The following is an 18,711-nucleotide window of genomic DNA, read 5'->3' as shown; positions in this document are numbered from 1 at the left end:
TAACTGCCAATGTATTCTGTGGGCTGAAATGGTGATACTTTGTAATCTAAGTACTCATTGTCATGGTATTCCTGTAACAGGCAGATTTTGCACTATTAATTATATAACGTGAAATCATGACACTTGAGAGACAAGTATGTGTACAGTACAGACACTAAACAGCAGTCATCCCTTGGTTGGCAGGCATGGGAATAGAACCTAATAGCAGTGACTGCAGGGGACATCTCTATGGAATGTATTAATCAACTGCAGCAACTTTTAGCAGACACTCCAGGCATACAGACATACCGGGATTACACATATTAGTTCTGACTGCACGTTGCTGATTTTTCACATTCTTGCTAATGATTTTAACAGTCTGGGAAAATTATACACATAATTATCTACTGATAATTTGGGCTATCTCACCCATTTACCAGTAGTTCCTGTGGAGAGGAATTTGTGAGCATTACATGACTGCTACTGTAATATCTAGTGCTACATAACACTGTGTTCGAACCCTGGTCTGTGTGTGGCAAAATGTTCTATATACAGAGAATTTAACAAACTGATCTACTGAGTCACTGCTGATTATTGACTGACTGATACTTGCCTAGAGCTTTCTTGGAACCAAAATATGATCTGGCAGTACTACTACAGTGTTATACTAGACTGCAGTGGCAGTAGAACACACATGCATGAAATACAAGCATAACTCATATAGTAGGTACGCTATATATCAGTTTAAACAATGCTGGTGTACACAATTTATTATTAATGGGTTGAAATATCTATAAAGTCAACAAACAATATCAGTTCATGGAGTGAGCTACCTGATGTTTGTAGATGACAGAGCATTATGTGAACAATATTGGCCTAAAGACAACCTTGAACGGTACTATATGAGTTAAACAATACAATTGGAAGCCATTAGATTTTAAATCAGTGTTAGACTTGACTGCAGCACTTTACCTTACAGCCTGAATGGATAGAGCTCTACTGCAATGGTTACACCAAGATGATCCTGATGTACACCATTTTCTTTGGTGTTACTGGTATTGTTCCATGCTTTATTGCAGAATAGTTGGCATTATTTGTTTCTTCTAATAAGCTCTAATTCCACATTTATTGCATTACAGACTTTATTGCATATACTTTAATGCAGTTACTGGTATTGTTTCATGTTTTATGGCACTATAGTTGGCATTATTCACTTCTTGCAATACAGCTCTAATTCCACATTTATTGCACTACAGACTTTATTGTATATACTTTCATACAGTTAATGCTTTATCCTTTCTTGCTTATTTCACTATAGTTAGCATAATACATCCATACTCACTACACTCATAGCGCAACATGGCCAGGTGCCCAGTGTGCGACTCGACATTGCAGTCCTCTCTTCTGTAGCTGTTGGGAGAGATGCACACCATTATGCTTACCAGTTTTGCAGACAGATTAGATATTGGTGAAACAGAGATGAAATTACTTACATACTTCTGTGGCATTCCCTGCCTGAGCTTCTTGGACCCAAGTGTCCAAGAGTTCCCCCTTTTGTCATTTCAGGTCATCATGGTGGTGACAACACTGTTCACCTGTGCGGGAGATACCAGTAATACTGGAGAGTTCTCTCACCAGCTGGTCGCAGGCCTCGCCATACACTCCGAGCCCTGGAAACCTCCCTGCTGTGGCCAGTCATCATGTTTTTTAAATAGGAGTTCAACCATCCTCCTCAACTACAGAATGCCCCATGCTGCACCCGAAAGCACACAACTTCACCAGCACCAGCCAGAGGAAGAACTTCAATGGATCCTGTTGTATTCCCACAATTTGGGCTTAATATAGACTGTTTTCCTGCCCTTGCATGTCATTAGGCAACATTCAAAAAAGCGCCGCTTCACTTAGCAGCACACAAGCTAAAAAGTGTGAAAACTCACAGAACCAGAGTCTTAGTGGAGCTTAGCAGCATGCAAACCAGCCAAGCAGAGCCGAGCAGTGCATAAACATTGGTAGCCATTATCATGTTTATGCGGCACTTAGCAGTTCTCAGCAGGCCTCAGGAGAGCTTAGCAGAGCCATATTTTAAATAGGTCAGCAAAAATTGTATATTAAAATTAAATAATAATTTCCCTTCCATGTTTTCAAACCCTGGGCCTACTCCACATGAAGCCATCACTCTATTCATTTAGCTACGTGGATATTAAGAAATCTGGTATACCTTCACATATACCACTGAAATACTTATAAGCAGTACTGAGCTCCGCACCATGCTGTTCAAGCACGCTTAGATATGCTTAAAAATCACATTTAAATAAATAATGAGATTTGGTTTCGATTTTTAGATGTCTGGCAGGTGTTTGCTGTCTTATCTGTGGGTGCCACTTAGCATTGCTGTGTTCTGCGGAGCACAAACATGCTTTTTTAAAAAAAATTAGATAAAAATAAAACACTAGCACAGTGCAGGGAGTCTCTTACTCCTCTGCAGACACGGTTATCATTACACCACTCCCTGCACTGATTCAAAAACTGTGTTCCTTGGCTGTCCCTCAATAATGTGCCATCATTAATATGCATGGCGCACTGCCGAGGGGAACCATGTACACAGACACGGTAACATTCCGTGTAGGCTCTACACTCTGGCTGCATGTATTTTATTAAATCCTGGGGTATGATTTTGCCTTATATTTTTGTTCTCTCCTTCATAAAATTTTAGATTTTTCTCATAAGTCACTGAGGAATATAGTTAACCAGTAATGCCAGTCATTAGAGTTTAATATTTTTTATTGTTAAATAATGCAAATTGATGCAAAACCTGTTGTTCTATTAACTTTTTAAGTGAGTTAAAACAATGTTTAAAATTTGTCCCTGATTTTGAGCCTTTAGCACCTCATTTCTTTCAGCTTTGTCTGGTCTTTATGGGCAAAGAAAATGAGAGATAAGTAGGGCATAAAGCTATTGTTCTGCCTTCTATGTTGCACCAGGTATAGCTGATTGTAAATTTGTTAGTCCTAGTATTTCATTTTATTCTGGAAATAAGACAGTTATCTTCAATCTCACGGAGCTATCTTATGCTCAGTTTCAGTTCTGAAATATCAAATTTCTGCAATTTTACCCACCACTGTTTCCATTTACTTTTTAACTGCATCCTCCAAGGCCAAATTTATGAAGTATCTAAAGATGCACCTCTTTCATAAGGCTTCATGATACCTTTTTTAAACCTTACTTAACATACATTCACCACTGAGCAGGATTTTACTTAGTAGTTATTTGCTGTTGTATTTGTACTGGGTTATGGTATCAAATTACATTGTATTAATGTTTTATTTGCTTCAGATTTTATAATGTGACTAGATTAATTGATTTGTTTGTTAAACTGACTGATGCATGTGACACATTCAAGTTTGTTGACTTTGAAAGTTTCTCCTTTCTTTTAAATGGTTAACTTTCACTGAACATTTTCCAAAGCTATACCTTAAAGTATCTGCTCTTAATAAAAGTATTTGTTACAGATATATGACCTAGAAGGTGAAGAAAATTAACTTCACATCTGATGTCCTGTGAAGAATGTAGCGGATAATGCGGTATCATGTTATTTTACTTCAAATATACTGTAAGAAACTCCTACTCGGCTGTTTATACTAAAGCCAGTTGTGCTAGACTTAGCATTTTTGTATACTTCTTAAGTCCATATCAGGCATTATGCTTCGCTATTCAAACTCAGATAGTATATAAGCCCAGACAATGCCAGATATCATATTGCTGGGGAAATGTTTGAAACTCTGCTGGCTTGGCCAGGGGTCCATTATCTGCAACAATTGTTTATGGAAACACATGGTAGAAAAAAATGAAACATGAGAATTTTACTAATCCTGTTAGTATTTGTTACAGACACTTGATGCTTGTCTAGTTTCTGTGAATGTCCACTGACAGTTGTCGTTAGTAATTTAATTATATCCTGCCTAACCATATACGACCGTAGTATTTTCTGATCACTCCCAGTAGAGAAGGGTTTGTGCTGTAGCAGCATGACAGTTATATTGTTTGCACTTCTTGCAATATACCTTTCTCTATGAAAAAACATCATCATCATCATCAGCCCCCCTTTTCCCATTTTTTTCTACATGGGGTCAGGGTATCGTGTTAACTGTCGCCAACACTCTCGATTCTGTGCCACACTCCTGCCTTCTTCAACACTCATGCCTGACTATCGCAGATCTTTTTTCACACAATCCATCCACCTCTTTGCTGGATGTCCTCACTTCCGCTTACCTTCTTCCTGTCCATCCCAAATCTTCCTCCCCAGTTTGTCTTCTGCTTTTCTGCACATCTGTCTAAAGCACTGTAATCTGTTCTCTTTGATCTTTTCTATAATTGGAGCTACTTTGGCTTCTGTCTTATGCCCTCATGTCTTCATCTGTCCCACAGTGTGCATCCTACCACCCTTCTCAGGCACTTCCTTTTCATCGCCTCTAGCTTCTTCAGCTGTTCTGCATTTACTGCCCAGGTTTCTGTACTATACAGTAGTATTGGTCATACCACTTACTTTTCAGCTTCTTTGGCATTCTTCTGTCATAGACTACACCTGATACTCTCTGCCATTTGGCTGCAGCCCCTCTGATTCTAGCCTTGACCTCTTCATTCAAACTTCCCTTCTCCTCAACCACCCCTCCCAGATTGAAGCTGTTAACCTATTCCACTATTTTTCCTTCTAGTTCAATTTTCCTCTTTCTTCTGACTTGCCCCATTTGCTGCCATTACAACTGTCTTGTCAGTATCTCACTTTTATCCCATGTGCCTTAACTTTTGCACTCCATTCCTTTTTCCTTTGCTGAAGTTCTTGCTCAGTCTGTTTGTAATGTCACATCATCTGCATACAGCAGCTTTGTTGATTTCTCCCCTCCAACCTGTTTACAAGTGTAGTCCATCACCAGTATGAACAGCGGTAGGCTCACAGCTGAACCCTGGTGTACACCCACTCTCACTGGGAAACCTTCTGTGAGGCCAAACACTGTTCATACTTTAGTCATTGGGTCTTTGTACATAACCTGCACTAATTCTACCATTGTTTCTGGGACTTCAAACCATCGCAGTGCTGCCCAGATCAGCTTTCTTGGGACCTTGTCATATGCTTTCTCCAAGTGTAGGAATTCCCAGTTGGACTCTCTCCTCATCTCTAGCTTCTTCTCAAGTATCTGTCTCACTGCAAACATATCTCTATGAAAAACATTACACTTGAAAATAATGTCAGAGACTCCATTTTAGTAATATGTAGATGGTCTATATACAAAACAACACAGAACATCAGTGTGCATATAAATCCTGTAGAAAGACTCTTTCATTGATGAATAACAGTTACCTATTGTATAGAAGGACAGCAGTGAAGGCAATACCTATTAGGTTTTGTATAGATGAGCTGTAATGAAGAAAATATCCCTTCCTCAATTAATAACTGCTACCTGTTTGTATAGATGGGCTGTGTTGAAGAAAGCATGCCTTTGGCAATGAATAGGTGCCACCTGCTTTGTCTGGCTGCCTGCAATGAAGTAAACAAAGTAATACTGTGCACATCTGTGCATTAAAAGAAACAAGATGCCATGATATACAAATGCAAAAATTAGCTCTTGTCCTGATACTTTTGCAATGTCTTTGTCTAGCTCGAATCATGCTGTGGCTGTTCTTCATTATCAGACTGGTTTACAGAATAGAATATTTACCCTAGAATTATGAGATCTACACAATATCATATGCCATTCTTAAAGTTCTCTTCAGGATGAAAAACATAGTGTCCAAATGGTTTTGTAGCGTCTTTGTGAAAATTTATAGCATTCTATAGTTCAGGGTGAAGAAATTTAGAAAGTAATTTATTGCAATGAATAAATAAATGTGCCATACTCTTAATATAATTTCATTTTTCTTTATCCTATTACTGAGTTAATGAAACAATGATTAGATACATGCTGTGACATTCTGAATATGTTGGTAGACCTTCTGAAATTTCAAAATGAAGACAAGGCAAAATGATGGTCAGTAGTAATTTATACATAAGTAAATAATTATTTCCTGTGAACAATACAGTATGTTTTTTTCAGCTCTGTAGTTTATCTTCAATTAGTGAAGAATGATTAGTTGTAACATAGTATCCTTCCTTAGACATTTATCTGCACAATATGTGTACGGTGCTATTTTCTAAATGTCTGCATTGATACACCTAAGCATAGTGCTGTTTTCAAATGTCTTTATAAAATGTGCATAAACAGAATGTGCATGAATATTTAATAACTAAGAAAATTTTATACAATAATACCTTAAAATGTATTTCTTTTTTATAACAACAGCACAGCTACTTCCATTAGCCTCAATGGAGCAGGATGTGGAAAGCCCTATTACCATTAAACAGCCAAGGCTACCGAAACAAGTGAGAGAGGATTTACCTAAGCAGCTACGAAACGACTGTACGAAGAAGAAGATTCAAAGATACGTTCGTAAAGATGGCAAGTGCAATGTCCATCATGGAAATGTCAGAGAGACCTACCGTTACCTTACGGATATCTTCACTACCCTAGTTGATCTAAAATGGAGGTTCAATTTGTTTATTTTTGTCATGGTTTACACTGTCACATGGCTATTTTTCGGAATGATCTGGTGGCTTATTGCTTATATACGAGGGGACCTAAATCACATAGGTGACCCCTCATGGACTCCATGTGTAAATAATCTTAATGGATTTGTCTCAGCTTTTTTATTCTCTATAGAGACAGAGACCACAATTGGTTATGGGTATAGGGTGATCACAGACAAATGTCCCGAAGGAATAATCCTTCTCTTGGTGCAGTCTGTTTTGGGATCAATAGTCAATGCCTTTATGGTTGGTTGCATGTTTGTAAAGATATCGCAGCCCAAGAAAAGAGCAGAGACCCTTGTTTTTTCAACAAATGCAGTTATTTCCATGCGTGATGGGAAGTTGTGCCTGATGTTCCGTGTTGGGGACCTAAGAAATTCACACATTGTGGAAGCATCAATACGGGCCAAGCTGATCAAATCTAAACATACAAAAGAAGGGGAATTCATTCCACTAAATCAAACAGACATAAATGTTGGATATGATACAGGTGATGATCGATTGTTTTTGGTTTCACCGTTAATCATCTGCCATGAAATAAACCAGCAAAGCCCATTTTGGGAGATATCAAAAGCTCAGATGGCCAAAGAAGAGCTAGAGATTGTTGTTATCTTGGAAGGGATGGTGGAAGCAACAGGTAAAAAAGAAACAAATCATTATAATGCAAATATGCAGTCTAAATCCAGAGAATACAGGGAACTAAATAACTAGATTTAGGACTGCAATAATGCCTTGTACATGTTTTGAGCTCAGTCTAAATGTAATTCTTTCCTTGCCTTATAGAAGATGTTAAACCATTTAGCAAGAGACAAGTATGGCTAACTGTAATCAAGACATGAAATGAGTAATATTATGAAATTATTTAGCTTAAGTATTAACAGAATTCACGTCATGAAATGTATTTTCTATTCTGAATTGTCTTACTACTCCAAAATATTCCTGAAAAGATTAACAGAGCTGATCTTATATGTACTGTTTAGGATTTTCCAAAAAGGGTAGTTATTCAGAATGAGTGACATTGTGGTTCTTTGCTCTCGTATGGATGTGAATGACTTATTGCATACTGTACATTAAGTATAGTATTTTTTTGTGAAGGTGTATTCAGTCCTCCAAAATATGAAAATATGTAGGCTATCATTTATAGAATTAGTCAAAAGCATATATCTTGGTAAAGCACAACTCTTAGCAGAATAGAAAATGTTTGACAGCTGCACTTTTAGAAATTAGAATTGTATTTCTTTAGCATTCCTTCTCTGCATATAGAAAGGGTGTTAGACCACACAGTGCATACACAGCAAGTAATAATGACACCCAATAATGGCCCCAAAAAAGACAGCACCTAGCTGGGGATTTCTGGATGTGAAAATTCAAGGAGGACTAAATCAAGTATAACATTTGATCTCACTGAATGTTGCATTTTTTTCTCAACAGCAGAAACTAAAGCTGTGTTAGAGCCTCATGTGAGGACACAAGGTAGTTATCTCCTTCTAGCAGTATCTACAGAATGCAATGGAAGTCTAGAATAACAGAAGAAAATAATTTAAAAAAATGAATCCGTATAATGATAACCTGCCTTATAGGCCAATGGGTGTATACTAGGTAATCACTGTAGAAGATCACTTTATAAAAACAAAAATATAATGAAAATGAAAAGTAATAATGTCATAAGTGAGGATAGTTATATAGTAAAATCTAGCAATAGCAATGTCAAATCCATGCTGTGTAGATACCATGTATCATAGCTTTTGAATGTGAAACTTTGTACAGATTACTGAATGCATCTTCAGGAACCTGCAAGCCCTAACTGTACCCTGCCCCTAACCCAACCCAAAACATTAACTTACAACAACTCCATCCCCTAACAGTACCACTACACAAGACACTCGGGCATACAAGCATGCACCATCAAACATACATAACACAACATCCATACACTAACTTACACCTTACTGACCTTACTGTAAACGTAACAAGCAATCACACACACACACACACACACACACACACACACACACACACACACACACGCACGCACACACACACACACACACACACACACACACACACACATGCACACATACGCGCACGCACACACACACACACTCAAAAGCATGCAACAGCACTCTGTCAAACACATACTCCAAAACATTAACATACACATGTAAACACGCACCACTAAATCTATTCTCTTACATAGTCCTTGCACAACTCAAATTCTGAAACACTCATACACACACAATAGCAAATCTATCCCCTTACATTAACCTTAAACAATAAGCACTCACTAAAAGAAATGCCACAAAATCTACAACCCTTACTTCACCCTAACTCTAACCTAACACATACCCACATAAACGCTCAAATAGGTTACCACTCCAACTCACTTACTGACAAAACACATCTTTGTACTTCCAACTTTCAGATTACAACACACTCAAAAAAGGAACACTCAGTTTTTTTACATACCCACATATGGTGTCAAACAAATTGCAATTCAATAGAGTGTCTGACAACTGCTTAATCAATCTCCAAAAATAGACAGTGTTTAAAGTAACTTTGGAAGAAGGCTTTAGTACTGCACAGTGGTAACAAGGAAAATAATAAATTCCATAAATCGAGAACTAAATAATCACAAATAAGATGATGAGCAGAAGTCTCTAATGAGATCCTAGGAAAAACTAGTAGGACCTTCCCTGATAATCTGAGACCCTTACCAGAACATAGGGGGGAAAAAGCTGTTTCAAGAACACAATACCTAAACTGTGAAGTAGAATTTTAAACATATACTAAGCAACTACTAGAAACCAGTGCAGCTCTACAGCACAAGGGTAACACAGATGGAGAAAGTGAAGCACTAGGCAAGATCCTTGGTACAGAGGTCTACACCTGCTACAGCTCACACAGGTCACAAGCTCAAAGTAAAAGGTATTGCAGTAATGAACATAGGAGCATCCTGGTGCAACGATCACCATCACAAAACCCAAAGATGGAATCAGTCACTACATTTGGACAATATTTTAATACGTCTGGAAAACAGCTGATACTTAAGTCTCACTCGATCATTAAGAATTAGTCTGCAGATTAGACAAATGAAAAGCAAATGACAGTCTATTTTCCAGTTAAATTATAAGGATTGACAATGATATGTCCATTTGAACTATGCTATGGACAGTGATGCCATTTGTTTTAGCCAAGTTAAGTTTAACGTGCAAAAAGAGTATGCGAGTTCTGGGCAGTGGCATGTATCATTTATACCATTTGTCCTGACTGGGTTAAGTCTAAGGTGACTGACTGAGGGAAGAGCATGTCAGCTGTGCACAGTGATATGTATGAGTTCTCCTGATTGGCTTAGCTCAGTTAAGTTTATGGTGAATGAGTGTCATCCTTGAAATATGGAATTCAGGGCATCTTCAAAATTAGTAAAACAATCAAAGGCTCCTTTTTAAAATCAGAGGTAGAGCTGGATGTCATCACCACAATAGTGACAGTGAATACCTCAGGCCTGAATCACATCTGTAATAGACAGTGCATTCACTGCAAACAATAATGGCACCAGAAGTGAGGCCTGAAGACCTCAAAAAATACAATACCTAGTGAACGATTTCTAGATGAGCAAGATCAAGGAGAACTAAAATCTTGTAAAACCTTTGATCTTCTTCAAGCACAGTGTAACAGTAAATCATAACATCTGGGTTCTCCAGACTTTGCTCTTTTACTTTGATAGCCAAAATTTTCCATCAGCTCTACTTCTATCCACATAAAGACCAGTGTTGTTTTTTTAGCCAACATTATGTTCAGCTTTTGCCAATGGACAAACTGTCATTATAGCCAGAAATGCAAAGATCTTTCTTCATTTCTTTTCAAAATTCTGCTAACATTCTTGTCAGAGAGCTGTGGTCTGTGTAATGACTTACTTTTCTTGACCATTTTTCAAATTTTTGAAGACCTTCTATAAAAAAATAAGTGTTAAAATGTGATAGTGGTAAGTGAGTACCCCATTTATAACTACAGCAACTTTATTTTGTTTCATTATTAAATCTTATTGGGAAATGGTAAACAGCTAGTCTGATAAATGTCAAGATAAACAATAGAAGGCTGATAAGGTTACCAGAGGTGAACTGTCAAAGGAGGTAGCCATAGCACCTAACGTAAAACATAAATCTGCCACCTCCAATATGACAACAAGGCTAGTCAAATAACTCCCCAAAACAGGGATAAGAAGTAATTTGCAAAACTACCACATTTCTTCCCATTGAGTTTGGAGGTGTGAACAGATTGTCAAGACTGCACCTTCAACAACACTTATGCTAGTGGCATCTGAGCATTTTGGATCTAGATATAACAATAGTGGAAGTAACATTAAAGCAGGCTACACCTACCATTGCTTCATTTATTTTGATTCCTGTTATCAAACAGCCTTCTCATGATTATAAAACCTTTTGCTAGAGAATATTTTGATATAATGCAATAAACCATAATGAAACATCAAAGATGTACATATGTATGGGTCTATATTACAACAACGAACTCATAGGAGTTCGAACGTTGTAATATTGAACCGTGAAGTTCGAAACCCAATAATTATGAAAACACAGAACAGCAATTTTTTTCCCAGGGAAAAAAATCGCTGTTCTGTTACCAAAAAAAAAAAAAAAAAAAAAAAACACTTACACTTTAAACATAAACTGTGCCCCCCACACCCCCACTACTTAAATATATCAACTCCGAGATTGCACCACAGTGGAGGAAATAGCAAAGCCCCAAAAATGGCCCACCAATTTTTTTTTCCCTGGGAACAACATCGGTGTTCCGTGGCTTTGCTGTTTTCATATTTCGGACATTTGGGTTCGATATTACAACGTTCGGACTCCTGTGAGTTCAACATTGTAATATAGACCCCCATATGTACATATGTATATTTCTTGCACTGGTTTTAATCATAGTCCTCCTGTACTTGCCTGTACCTCTGAGAAGTATATACCGAACAGGAGGGGTCCCAGGACTGAGCCCAGGGGGACGCCACTTGTAACCGGTTTAGAGTCGGACCTAAAGCCTGCAAATCTCACTGTGTGGGTTCTATCCATGAACCAATTGGCAACCCATCTCATGACATAGGGGTTTATGTTCAGACTGATGAGCTTGTCTATAATACCAGAATGGGGAATGGTGTCGAAAGCCTTTGCGAGGTCTAGGTAGGCTGTGTGGACCTCCTTTCCCTCATCTATACCCTTGGTAACTGTCTCAAAGAAATCCACCAGGTTTAGGAGGCATGATCTGCCCTTAACAAAGCCAAACTGGGTAGGGTTCAATGTTTGGAGGTTCCCGATGTCTCTGTTAATGAGTTCCATGATGATGCGCTCCATAGCCTTGCAGACCAGGCTAGTCAGGCTTATAGGGCAATAGTTCCCGGGGTCCATTTTGGCTCCACCTTTGTGGAGCAGGATAACTGTTGCTGTGCGCCACTCTATGGGTATGTAGCCTGTAGAGAGGCTGAGTTTGAACAGTGTGTTTAGGTGAGGGATTAGTTCATTTTGGAGTTCATGTAAGACACAGCCTAGGACACCATCCAGTTCCATTGAAGCTGTGTTTTTGGCTTTGGATAGGGCTGTTTTAACTTGTGTGTCAGTGATTGCTGGGGCTCTACATTCTTCTGGTATGGTTATGGCCCTTTTATGGGGTGAGGAGGGGGATGAAGTTTGCCCTAAACCTGTCTGTCAGAATGTTAGCAATATCAGTCAGTTCAATGTATTTTGTGCCATTCTGCACTAACTCAGAGCAGATCTGAGAGTTTCCACTTAGCTTCTTGACATAACTAAAGAACGCTTTGTGGTTATCTTTGGCGTCCTTGGCAATTTTTCTTTTGAAGCTAGCCTTAGATGATTTTATGAGGGATCGTAGTTTCTTGTTGATACTGATCAGGGATGTCTTTCCTTCTTGGGATTTTACTCTTTTCTGTACTAGTTTCCTCCTTCTATTGTATAGTTTGTTTATAGCAGGGTTCCACCAGACTGGTATCCTTTTCTTGGAGGAGTGAGTCTTGGTTTTGCTTGGGATAGCACTATCCATGCATTCTTGCAGGTGCTCATAGAGTGCCTTTGTAAGGGATTCAGCAGCTTGGACAGAGTTGTCCTTTAGGATGGGGGCTGTGAACCTTTCCACCTCGGTCTTAAGTAACGTGAAGTTTGCTTTTGAAAAGTTTTTCACAGTGGTTTCCTTGATTGGGGGTGAGGGCGGAATGTCGATATCCAGAGTGATTAGTCTATGGTCTCATCTAACCAGGGAGGGGTTGACCTGTAGAACACCGGTTGCCCATGTTGGTGATGACCAGGTCCAATATGTTGTCACTTCTGGTGGGGGTGTTGACCAGTTGATCCAGGGCATTCGAGTTTATAAATTCTAGGAAACGTTGGGCAAGGGAGTTAGTAGTTGAATAGTTCTCCCAGTTAATGTTTGGGTAATTGAAATTACCCAATATTAAGGCATTTGGAAGGACTTTCATATTTTCCAGTGTCTTCAGAATTGCGGAATGGGGGTCCTGGATCATGGTGGGTGATCTGAAGCAAGCTACCATTTGAACTGCAGTTTTGCCCATTGTTAGCTGCACATGGATGATCTCTGATGCATTGTGCTGCACCACTAACCTGGAGGTGTGGGTATCCTTGATGAATATGGATACACCCCTACCTTTTGTGTTTCGGTCCGGGTTCTGTGGCCAAAAAGTATTGTATGAGTTATAGCCTGGTAGTACTGGGGTGCTCTCTGGAGCCTTAAACCAGGTTTCTGTTACTGCACAGATATCAATGTTCTCCATACTGAGGAGTGCCTTGAGTGCATGCATTTTGAGGTTTAGACTTCTGGCGTTGAGTAGCATTACCCTTAATTTTTTGAGTAGCATTACCTTTAGTTTTTGGTTACTTGTGCTATTTACGTTGGTGGGTTTGTCTTTTGAGCCTTGCCTAAAAAAGGCACTATGGCAGCGGCAAAAGCCTTGGCCAGTATTCGAAAGCCTAAGGGTGACAGGTGCAAGCCATCTCTTGTGAAGCAACGTGGCTTGTCGAGCATGTCATCCCAGGCAGACAGATACTAGATCCCCTTTGAATGACACCAGAAACTTAGCCAATTTTTGAAATTGATCATTTATTCTTTATACTGTGGCATCATTCTTGGTGAGGGCAGGATGCTATTCAGGGTCAGGGTCATACCGGCCTGGGCTACATGATCAGTGAGCTCCTCCATGTCTCTTTTCATGTAGTCCAGGGAGGTACTTATCAGGTCATTCGCACCAACATGGACAAAGACAGAGTCATATTTGTACTTGTTCTGGAGTGACCTGACTGCTTGTGTTATGTGGCAGATCCTGGTTCCCGACAGTTAACTGTAACCTTCCCCTTGTCCAGCCTAGTTAGTGGGACATCAGTGTGCCTGACTATAGAGTCACCTATTACTAGTTTGAGTATGTTATTTTGCCTTAAGGGCTGTGATTGCATGGCACACTGATTATGTGAAGTATGTGTTTCATGGTTTGTGATGGGGTGTGGAAGTTGCTTGGGTGTCTGCTTTGGAGGTCTCTGTTGCTTTTGCAGATTTTTCTTTAGAGCCTCCGAGTATGTTTTCACACACGAAATCAGTCTGAAGAAATGTAATGGGATCATAGAGAAAAGGAAAATGAAGAACAGCAGCACATGCTGCAAGGTTTAGCAATGTGCTACTCCCTCGATAAGTGAATCCATTCTTTCTTCACGGATGAGGGGCAGAATCCATAAAATAATATATAAGAATGGGTGGTAGAGATAGAGTCTATGGAGGCATCCAAAAAAAAACACAGGAAATTTGGAGAAAGAGTGAGGGGAAAGAAAGGAATGGAGGTGAAGACAGGAAGAATGTTACACTAAAAGGGCATACTAGATATATTAACTGTCTCCTTCTACCATCACAGAAATGGAGTTTAATAAAATGTAACACTGAGTAAGTCATGATGCTTCCTTAGAGTGCCTTAATTCACCACAACTTGAGTGTGAGGTACTCTGGGATTTATTGATTTATTTATATCTGGTTTAGAAAGCTGATTATTTTGACTTTGTCCCTTTGACAAAACCATGCCTTGCATGAGAAAATAACAGCATAATCCAGACCCAGAAATAGTGTATTGCTCTAACACACTTTCATGAAAACAAAAAAGCTCCATCTCATTCCATAGTTACTGTTTTTTTTTAATTCAGAATGATGTGCCCCTTTGCAGCATAAACACGATGCCATTGCTCTGCTAATAATTTTATGTGAGTAGTTTGCCCGAAAAGATAATAAAATACATATACAGTGTTGGTATTTTTAGTTAGGTTAGGTTACAGTGAGTATACAACACAGTGAAGATAAAATAATGAAAACAACTATTTGATTCATCTTTTGTTAAAATAACAGCATTCAAAAAGATAGAAAATGCATGACACAAGCACTGTTTAAAAACACAACCAATCACAAAAACAGCCAATCAAATAGATGAATAAATCAATTAATGAAAACCGACACCCGAAGGGCAAAGATCCTCAGAAATATGGCAGTATTCTCAGTCACCAGCAATCCACAAAAAAATGAATTCATATTTTATTAAAGTTGAGCATAATTTAAAAACAATTATGATACACTTTTGTCAAACCAAGCATAACTGAGACTTCACTAGAGCTAAAAACAGTCATTACATACAGTCTTTAAACACCAGCCTCACCAAGTTTATGTGCTTATGTAAACATTCATTATTTACATCAAACCTATTAAGTACATACAAAAAATCCTCAGTCCAGAGTTGTAAGAGTAAAACTACATTGATGAGTTAAAAGTATTGTAATATATTGCATATGTAGGGAACATTTATTGAGGTGCATCAAATTCAACAAAATAACATACCTCAGTACAACAATAAATTATGTTGAAAATTGTTGTTGACCTGGCTTTAAATAACCCTAAAAGGAAAGAAACTATAATAATTTTTGTTATCTCAGCTTGCCAACTACTAAAATAGCATATTCGTTAGGTTTATAAGGTTTTAAAGTGTTAAACTTAAAAATAAACACCATTTCCTTATATTACAAATAATCTTTAATACTCCACCCTCCCCTTCCATTTATTTTAATACTCTGTAATACTGTAGCCTCCAGTAACCTAACATCACTGCTATGACATCCTGTTGTAGTGCCTGAGATGCAAAATATCAAATGCCCAGCTGCTTCTTAATGTCAGATTAGACTATAACAAAGATAAAAAAGAGGGCACCTACTAATAAAATACTGTTAGAGTTATGAGCAGGGGTGGTATTTTCCTCTGTAAAAGTCATACCAAAGATACATATTGTTATTATTATTATTATTATTATTATTGTTACTAATTATTCCACAGCTTTCCTACCTGGCTCCCTCTCATATTTGTTGATGTCATAAGTTATGAAACGACTGTATTTTTAAAAATGAAGAGTTTTACAGTAATTTATTTTTGCAGGGGCTCAACCCCATGCCCCCACAAGGGAGCATCACCTCCTAACACCCTACTATGAAATATCTTATGCCTGCACTGTTCCTTGGGAATAAAGGAATACACACACACCTATTTTCAAAATGACAGCCTTTTGCAATTTCAGACAGCAATATCATAGTAAGCACCCTAGGCGAGAGGAAGAGGACGAAGTTAGTATTCATTGGCTCTTTCAAAGGTACTCTGATCATACCCTGCATGAAACACTCAGTGATATTCAAGTAGTGCTGATGCAGGGAAATGAAGAACTTTAAAAAGTAATAGTAATAGTTTTAATAACTGCCTGCATGCATAAAAATGTATTGTTGAACATAAGAGGTGCCCAAAGTCAAGAAATACCCTTAATTTTCTTCAAAATAGGAATTATAATTACAGAGTTCTTGCATTCATTGAAGGCTTCTTTATGTCATTGAGGCAAGCCTAATGTTGATACTACTTGCATGGTATTATGTATTAAAGAATATAGGATGTATGACTAGAACAGTGGGAGGACCTCTGAATGACAGTTGGAAAACTTACAGAGACAAGTAAAAATAAATAAATAACATATTTTTGATATTATTTATGTAGGAAAGTACTTACTCAGGGCAGCTGTCTATCAGTGAGTGGTAGATGTACTTACCTTGTATGCCCCAGGTTGCATAATAAAAATTTCTTCTGCCTGTTTTTTTTTTTTTTTGTAGATTTGTAATAAAGCTTAATTTCTACCAGTAAAGATGTTGAAAAATCATATGTTACTTGGCCGAAATTTAGTTTCCCTGCAGAGCTACCCAGAAAATTAAAATTGCATTCTTGCAACATTTTAAGCCTGAGACTAAGTCTGAATGTTTATGGCTGCTTTCTCTTTTATACCCTTCCATTCAGCTTCTTTTTGATGATTCCATCTCACTACTCAATATATCTCTAACTATAAAACTCCATCCATTTCAAGCTTTCCATCCCCCAGCATAGTTTTGTTTAGAGTGGCAAAGGAGAAAAATACACATGGGGTATTTTCTTGGGGTGGAGTTCAGGAACTCATTGATGTTTGTTTTGTTGTAAATGTTTAAACACTGGATGTGCTTGGGGGGTCTATTCATAAATACTGTGCACCGCAGAAAATGGAATGCCAAAGTCTATTTTGATTTATAAAAGCAGAAGTGAAGTGGAATAAGAAACTGTACAGTGTCTTACCCCATCGTACAGGTATTGCATTCCATGCATGAAGTATGTAGGCAAACACTCTCTCCCTAAATGTACTTTATTCATAAAGAAATGGTTTTCATGGTACCAGTAAACTCCAATGGAATAATTCACAGAACTCCATCTGTGTACTATCCACTGGCAATAACACTGGCAATGCAGTAATTCCCCTTCCCCTCTAATATGTTGCTCAGCTGACAGAGCTCAACAAGATATTAGCACAGTCAAATTAAAAAAAGGAAAGAAAAGATCTGTTATATGGCAGAAAAAAAACCTACAAGCAATTGCATCTCCTGTGATGCAGACAAACCTGCTATCACAGCTAAACTTGTCCCAACCCCTTCCAGTTATAACCAATGGAAACTTGCACAGTAACAGATCCACTCCTTATCATAATATGGTATTGACCCCTAATCTGCCTTCATGTCTGGGAAATAAACGTTCTTCAGAACTCACTCCCAGACAAGGCAGTGGCAGGCCACTGAGCTGTAGTGACAGCCAACTCAATAAAGCATATTATACTATTATACTTTTTATAAGTAAATGGGCAATAAAAAAATATTTCCTTATTGTAACTGATACTTAATGATCAAAGAACAGTTTTTGTCTTCTTGACAAAAGTGCCTAGATCTCTAATGCCTCTATTGACTTTAAGTTAGATTCCGTTTATGTGATGAATCATTGAGTCTAAGGCTATGTCAGAACAACAGGTGCTGACAATATCTAGCTCATTGTGGGGGATACAAGTGTCTGTGGAGGAAATAATGGCACAGAGTTTGCAATCATCTGCAGACTTGTTCAGCCACAAACATAGCCTCATAAGCTCATAGGTTGTTACTAGGCTAACAGCCCCTAGGGCCCTTACAAACCTAGCCATGTACTCCAAACCAATTTGGGTCCCAAGTATCATGGGTGTCTATATGGGGGGTGGTGTAAGTAGGGAGATGAATAAGGGATTTGTAGGGGCTATTAGTTAATGACAATACATTTCTTAAGGGACATTTCATAAGGGACGTTGGGGCCAGACTTGGGGTAAATTTATGATTTCCCATCCAACTGTCAACATTTCATTAGAATGGGGGTCAGGGATGAACTCTATTTTACATGGATGGGAAGCCTATTTTGTAGTGCAGGGATCCTTTTGGACACATATCTGTCTCTCCAGCATGTTCTACTTATGCCACAAGCAAAGATCAGATACCTAGATCTAGTGTTTCTGGTGCAGTGTGTTTTGCACATGTGCAACAGATCCATCAGGGCTGAGTCTGAGGGAAACCCTGTAAGCCAGACAAAGATCCCCTCTCAACAGCCTGTAAGAGACTGAATACAGAGACAGAACCTTTATGCAATCAGTGTAGGATAGGGTATTCATGCCCAGAATTCCCCTAGTGAGAACCCTTTGTGGGCAT

At 38.4% G+C, this 18,711-nt stretch overlaps 1 protein-coding gene across 2 annotated transcripts in view; it reads left to right on the top strand.

The window, feature by feature from the left end:
* KCNJ6 (potassium inwardly rectifying channel subfamily J member 6) overlaps positions 1-18,711 on the top strand; it is a 644,361-nt gene that overhangs the window by 356,862 nt on the left and 268,788 nt on the right. For both annotated transcript variants that reach the window (XM_044071437.1, XM_044071438.1), the window contains one exon: positions 6,315-7,235. In XM_044071437.1, the coding sequence (XP_043927372.1) occupies positions 6,315-7,235 (921 nt within the window). The remainder of the gene's footprint in view (positions 1-6,314; positions 7,236-18,711) is intronic.

The sequence above is a fragment of the Protopterus annectens genome, chromosome 5.part0 (genome assembly GCF_019279795.1).
Source record: "Protopterus annectens isolate FY-2018-M chromosome 5.part0, PAN1.0, whole genome shotgun sequence".
Lineage (NCBI taxonomy): Eukaryota > Metazoa > Chordata > Ceratodontiformes > Protopteridae > Protopterus > Protopterus annectens.
The sequence above is the reverse complement of the archived record's forward strand: the minus strand, read 5'-3'. Positions and strand labels throughout refer to the sequence as shown.